The sequence below is a fragment of the Adelges cooleyi genome, unplaced genomic scaffold (genome assembly GCF_023614345.1).
Source record: "Adelges cooleyi isolate 19-005CV unplaced genomic scaffold, UGA_ACOO_1.1 ACOO_flye_CR_arks_rails_tigmint_CR_PRNA_9, whole genome shotgun sequence".
NCBI classification, from domain to species: domain Eukaryota; kingdom Metazoa; phylum Arthropoda; class Insecta; order Hemiptera; family Adelgidae; genus Adelges; species Adelges cooleyi.
The window spans coordinates 13,288,215-13,295,053 of record NW_026096579.1 but is presented as its reverse complement, the minus strand read 5'-3'; the positions used below and the strand labels follow the sequence as shown (position 1 = coordinate 13,295,053).

General features: G+C 26.3%; 1 protein-coding gene across 1 annotated transcript; it reads left to right on the top strand.

Annotated features, from left to right (window-relative positions):
- The first annotated feature begins 709 nt into the window (after positions 1-709).
- LOC126846285 (uncharacterized) lies at positions 710-6,408 on the top strand. The gene is made up of 10 exons (XM_050585575.1): positions 710-854; positions 1,223-1,296; positions 2,016-2,172; positions 2,488-2,561; positions 3,071-3,227; positions 3,748-3,821; positions 4,640-4,796; positions 5,060-5,133; positions 5,776-5,941; positions 6,338-6,408. The coding sequence occupies exons 1-10, from the start codon at positions 710-712 to the stop codon at positions 6,406-6,408; spliced, it is 1,149 nt and encodes a 382-aa protein (XP_050441532.1).
- The last annotated feature ends 431 nt before the right edge of the window (positions 6,409-6,839 follow it).

Sequence of the window (6,839 nt, the reverse complement as noted above, 5' to 3'; positions counted from 1 at the left end):
ATTACCATACACAGTTTTGCTTCGAAAACATTTTTTAAGTGACTTTTTCATTTGTAAATAATTCATTAAAAACAATAAGAATAAAATAAAAGATACACAAAAAAAAATGTGGGGGAAACGGAAACGATAATGCAAGGCTCTATTAAAGGTTTTCACATAGGTATTACCATTGAGTATTGGTATTACATATTATATTTTAACAGCTTGCGTACGAGTCCGCAACACTACGAGATACATTTTTATGTATCTAAGGTGGCTAGTAAACATATTAAGTTCCTGGCTGATATTTTAGTGTTTTCATAATATCTGGCCCAAAACAATTCATAGAAAATGTGGCCCCTTAAATTATTGAATTTATTATTCAGTTCTATTTTGAACGTTGTGAATACAACAGATATGTATCGATTTTTCCGGTTGTGTTCCAAAGTAAGAACCATACCTCTTATCTCTTACCGCTTTCCCTTATCTCTTATCTTTCTTATCAGTAAAATCAGCTGTGTCGATTTTCCGCGTGTGTGCCATAGCAAAGACATAAAAATGTCAAAAATTCCTTAACTAATCTGAAATTAAAGTAATAATACTAAAAAAATCCGCAAGGCACATAATATGTCTGGTAGTTTGGCGTATTTATTTTGCTAAAGAAGGGTCTGGTTTATGTATAAATTATAGTATACATTTTAAATTTTAATTTTTATTCTGAAAATTATAGATGAAGATTAAAGACATAATCAAAGCAAATGTGGGGCCTAATGGCACAATGGAAGTTAAAAAATTAATAACTGTAATAAACGAAGTAGCAAGAGGGCTCGGCATGGTCCCCTTAGATATCACCAAAGTGGAAGAACTAAAAATAAGTAATATACAATAAAAAATACTCAATAAATACTTAAAATATGTTCCATGGAATTATCAATAATTATTGAAAAGACGTTTTAACAATCACGATTGGCATTTATATAGCTGTAAATCAATTTATTATTTTAAACTAAAAAATTATAGCATTAAATAAAAAATTATAAAATAGGATATATTTGACCAGTTTATAATTAAAAAATGTAATTTACTAAGAATGTATATTTTAATATGACGTCATTATATTTAAATCGCATTAACTTAAAATACAGTTGTTTTGCAATTGTAACACAATAATATTCTCAAACCCCTGCGGTTAAATTTGCCTAATTTGGTTATTTAAGATATGTATTATACTTTGTACTTTCAGAATTTGAATTTTCAATAGACATGGTTAAAATCTACACCATATCGTTTGTAACAGATGTAGATGAGGAAGAATTGGTAAATAAAAACTATAAAAGTATATTATAAATATGAGGCTCGTTAGTTGTTTACATATTATAGGTATGCGAAATATTCAAACTTCTAATTCTATTGTGTAGAATAGGTTAAATACTTATCGCTATAACAAGTATTTAGTATTTATAATTACTAAAAATTCTTAGGTTAATGCTGTTATATACAAAATGTAAATTATAATTTAGTAAATTAATCTTATTTTTTATCGTCCTCATCTTCGCGTAGATATTTTAAAAAGGATTTTTATAAAATATATTTTTCACATTAAGTTGTTTTTCCATTTTTTTTATCTTTTGGGAATAAAAAAACAACTAAAAATGATTTTTATGGACATGGCCAAAGTATTAAAAAAGAAATCCAATAAAATTTGAGACATTTTTTTTTTTTGTAGTAGGTATTCAAACGTTAATTCGTTCTTGGCGTTTTAACCCAAATGTACATTGTTAAGAAAAGGTATTAATGTTCTTACTATCCCCACTTATTTACTTCGCAGAGTTCTTTTTCACATATAAAAAAATCTTAAAAACAATATGATAATATGTCTTAACTTCTTTGAATTTGATGTTATTATGCTGAAAAAATCTGCAAGGCATATTATATGCCTGGTAGTTTAGCGTTTTAATTTTGCTAAAGTAAGCTCCAGTTTATGTGTAAATTATAATATACATTTTAAAGTTTAATTCTTTTTCTGAAAATTATAGATGTTGGTTGAAGACATAGTTAGAAAAACTGTGGGGCCTAATCGCATAAACAGTAATACATTAGAAGCTGTAGCTATCGAAGTAGCAAAGCGAACCGGCTTATCAGTAACGTCGAGCTATATGTTTGTACTTCAAAAGACACTCGCTCAAAATCCAAGTAACATACAATAGAAAAATATTCAATAAATATGTTGAGTGAAATGTTCTAAAACTATTCAAAAGACATTTAAACAATCAATTGTGTCATTTGTATATAAATTTAAAAATTTGTTTTTTTTTTAACTAAGAGGTCGTGTAATAATTATGAACGTGATAAAAAGTTGAAAAAATAGGCGACCTTTTTTATGATGTACATAAAAAAAATTTCAATTACAATTATTTGAAATAAAGATGTTTTTCTAGTGTAACACATTGTTATTCTTAACTCATTTGGCATGAATCCTCTGTTTAAAAAATGTTTAATACATTTCAGACCATTTATTTACATTCGACGAAGTTAATAGCATCTGCCTAGCGTTTGTAACAGGAGTAGATAAGGAAATATTGGTAAATACAAACTATAATACTATATTACAAATAAAAGGCTCGTTAAGTTGTTAGTTTAATTTAATTATTTTAACTATAAAAAGTACTTAGTGTTTATGATTAGTAAAAATTCTCACATTTATACTGTTATTTAATTTGTTTTATTTTTTTAACGTCTTCATTTTTACATCAGAAGGACTTTTTCATAATATGTTTGTTTTCATACATTGGGACCTCGAATGTGAATAATTTTGTTACTGATTTTTTACACATAACATAAATAATAAATAGACCGTTTCTGAACAATTTCTTCCAGTTTATAATACAGAAAGCGAGAATTACAATTTTGTTTTTTCGATAAAACGGAAAATTATCTTATTTTTACACATAATTATTTTGATTAATGTGGTCGCAAGACATATTATATTGTGTCTGGTAGTTTAGCGTTTTGATTTTGCTAAAGTAGGCTCCGTTTTATATGTAATATTAATATACATTTTAAAGTATAATTATTATTCTGAAATTTTTAGGTGTCGACTAAAGAGATAGTCACAGCAAATGTGGGGCCAGATGGTATAGTCACTAATAAGTTAGAAGCTTTACTTACTGAAGTAGCAAAGCGAACCGGCTTATCAGAAGAGTCCTCCGGTGTTTTTGTACTGCAAAGGAAACTCAATGTACAACCAGGTAATAAACAATAGAAAAATATTCAATAAATATGTTGAGTATAGTGTTCCTTTTTTTTTTTATCTTAAATTAACAACTTAGGTTACTGGGACCATTAGTTACATTTTTTTTAGTACATACTGAAACATCAAACAAGTTTCCCCGTTTACCAATTTAAATTAAAGAGAGTTTCTAAATTTGGTCAAAGAGTTGGTTTTGGTTAAGGAAGCGTATTGAAGTGCGATTGCTTTTAACTTTTGGTCCCAGAATGGTGTCCATGTGGGTTGCTAAATTAAGGTTTGTTCGTTCGTCTTCATATTTTCTGCATTAGGTTAGAATATGTTTCACTGTAAGGTCGCCCCCGCTTGTCTCGAAAATGTGAGATTCAGTCTATTCCATGAGGTATCCATCGGTAGGTTTGACATGTCTTATAGGTAACCTATTTATTACTGTACTCTTCTTCCTGGACAACTTTTAGTTGTCCAAGTTTAGTTGGCAAGATTTGTTTGTGTAAAAAATGTATAATACTTTCTACTTTCAGACCGTATATTTGCATTGGACGAAGTTATTACCCTCTCCCTAGAGTTTGTAACAGGAGCAGATGAGGAAAAAATGGTAAATAAAACTCCTATCTCTAATATTTTATCTCTAATCTCCTCTCCTCACCTCCACCGCCGCCAAGTGTGACATCCAGCGTGACGTTGCGGACAAATTTTAAGGATGACCCCCCGCCATAAAACACATTCATGTCAATAAAAACGTTACAAAAATCGGTTATGCGAAATCAGTCAGAAAAAAAAAGTTGTGTACGTCCCAAAAACATATTTATGTTAAAACTATAACACTACATAACAATAATACTATATAACAAATAAAAGGCTCGTTAGGTCATCGTAGGATTTTTTTAGGTGATCTTATCACATTCAGTTATTTTTCAGTTTTTTTTTTATCTTTTTAGATATCTGAATATAAAAAAAAAGAGCTAAGCAAAAAACTAAAAATACTTTTTATGACTATAGCAAAAATAATAAAAACAGAAATCCAGTAAAACGTGGTTATTCAAACGTTAGGTTGTACTTGGCATTTTAACCCAATACGAGTATACATATATTTTTAAAAAAATGTATTTAATGTTCTTACCATCCCCATTATTACTTTGAAAAAATGTTTCACTTATAAACAATTCTTAAGAACAAAAAAAAATGCCTTAACTACTTAGAAATTGTAGTTATTATGCTGAAAAAAGATACAAAGCATATTATATTAATTAATTCCTTAACTAATCTGAAATTAAAGTAATAATACTAAAAAATTCCGCAAGGCATATAATATGTCTGGTAGTTTGGCGTTTTTATTTTGCTTAAGTTAGCTCAATTTTATATACAAACTATTATTTACATTTTTAAAATTAATTCTTATTCTGATAATTATAGATGTTGGTTAAAGACATAGTCACAGAAATTGTGGGGCATGATTTCATAAACCTTGGTAAATTAAAATATGTACTTACCCTAGTAGCCACCGAAACCAGATTATCAGAAAACTTCCCAGATATTTTTATAAGGAAAAGGAAACTCGATCTTGAACCAAGTAATAAACTAAAGAAAATTATTCAATAGATATGTTGAGTAAAATGTTTAAATATTATTTAAAAGACATTTTAAAAATCAATTATGTCATTTGTATAACTTTAAAAATATATATTTTTTTAAACTAAGTGTCATAACTTATTTATCTGATAAAAAGTTGAAAACATTTTAAACAGTGGACATTTTATAAGATTTGTAGAATTACAGTTATTTGAAATAAAGATGATTCGTTTATTAAAAATGTGTAATACTTTATACTTTCAGATCGTATATTTACATTGAATGAGGTTTATGACCTTGCCCTAATGTTTGTAACAAGAGCAGATGAGAAAGAAATGGTAAATAAAAACTATATTACTAAATTACAAATAAAAGCCTCGTTAGGTTGTTTGTGTGAAGATATTCAAATTATTCAAACTATCAATTCTTCTGTGTAAAATAGATTCAATTATTTTAACTATAACAAGTATTTATGATAGTTTAAAATTATTGAATGTATGCTGTTATTTCTAAAATGTTAATTGTAGTAAATTTATTTTATGTTTTTATCGCCCTCATTTTGGCATCGATAGATTTTTATAAGTGATTTTTTCCATTTTTTTTATCTTTTGGCATCTTGAATAATATTATTTTTCTTTTATAACAAAAAGTGTATACATAGGAACTTCCAAACAGTAATACGATTCGATTTGCATAGTAAATGATTTTTTACACGTAAAATAAATAATAAATAGAAAAACCATTTCCTACTTCTTTTTGTTTTTTGACATGAATAGAAGAATTTAAATAAAACAAAGATTTTTAATACTAAGAAAAACATGCGTTAAGGACTATAAAATTAATTTTTTTATGCAGAATAAACCTTATGGCATATATAATGTCTTGTTGTTAGTAATTTGTATTTCACTAAAGAAGAATAAGTGCTATTTGTAAATTGTAATACAATATTTAATGTCTAATTATTACTCTTGTAACAGTAGGAAACGATTAATAACATGACCTTGAAGTACGGAAATTTGAATGGCCGTAATACCTATGATGATTTGATACATGTAATTGACGGATTAAAGCAGGAAATGAATAAAAGCAATAGATTATTCCCGACTTATGAAGAATTTCGAGCAAGACTATTCCGCTCTTTTCTGAGTAATAAAACAGTAGTATAATATTTAATAATTGTGTTGAATAAAATGTTCAAAAACTACTGCAAAAACATTTTAATACTACATTTTGTCATTTATATAGCTTTAAATAAATTAAATTTTTTACACTATAAAATTAAAATTCGTGAATCATTTAAAAAAGTTTAAAAAATGTGAGATCTTTTTTTAATGATGTACAAACAAAATTAGCAAAATGTGAGATGCATAATCATGATTTTTTAGTTATAAGTTTTACTTATATTGTATAATTAATTATTACAATATTATTCTAAAATTACAATTATTTTAAATAAAAATGTTTTTCTAGTGGAAAACATTCTTATTCTCAACTCTGTTGGCCTAATTTATTTGTAAGTTGTATGATATTTTGTACTTTCAGAAGGCAGACTCACTGTGAACCAAATAGAAAAAACCCTCCTTGAAAACATACACAGTATAAAAAAAAATTAAGTAAATGATAAAGTTTGATTATTTAATAATATTATTTAAAATAATATTAAATATTATTAAATTATTGCATGTATGAAGTATATTATATAAATGTAGTTTTGATTGATTAATAAATATTACGCACTTATGTTTCGTTGGCATTTATTGTATTACTTTTAAGTATTATTACCCAATTCCAGTGACAGCACATGAAATGAATATGAATATGCTTTATTTATAGTTTAGAATATTTTGGCCTACATAAATTGATTTTATATTGTGACCTGATAGATAATTTTTGAAATAAAAATTAAAAAATAACATTTCTTTCTTGTACACAAGCGTTATCCTGCAATTATATTTTAATTAAACAAATTATTTTTTTTTAAGTTGGAAAAGGTGTCTATATATTATTATTATTATTATTATAATATAATAATAATATATAATAA

Excerpts from the sequence above, each read along its gene's own strand:
- LOC126846285 (XM_050585575.1), top strand. The coding sequence starts at position 710 with ATGAAGATTAAAGACATAATCAAAGCAAATGTGGGGCCTAATGGCACA. Across the intron at positions 855-1,222 it reads AGTGGAAGAACTAAAAATAA|AATTTGAATTTTCAATAGAC; the intron begins GTAATATACAAT and ends TTGTACTTTCAG. Across the intron at positions 5,134-5,775 it reads GAGCAGATGAGAAAGAAATG|GAAACGATTAATAACATGAC; the intron begins GTAAATAAAAAC and ends TTGTAACAGTAG.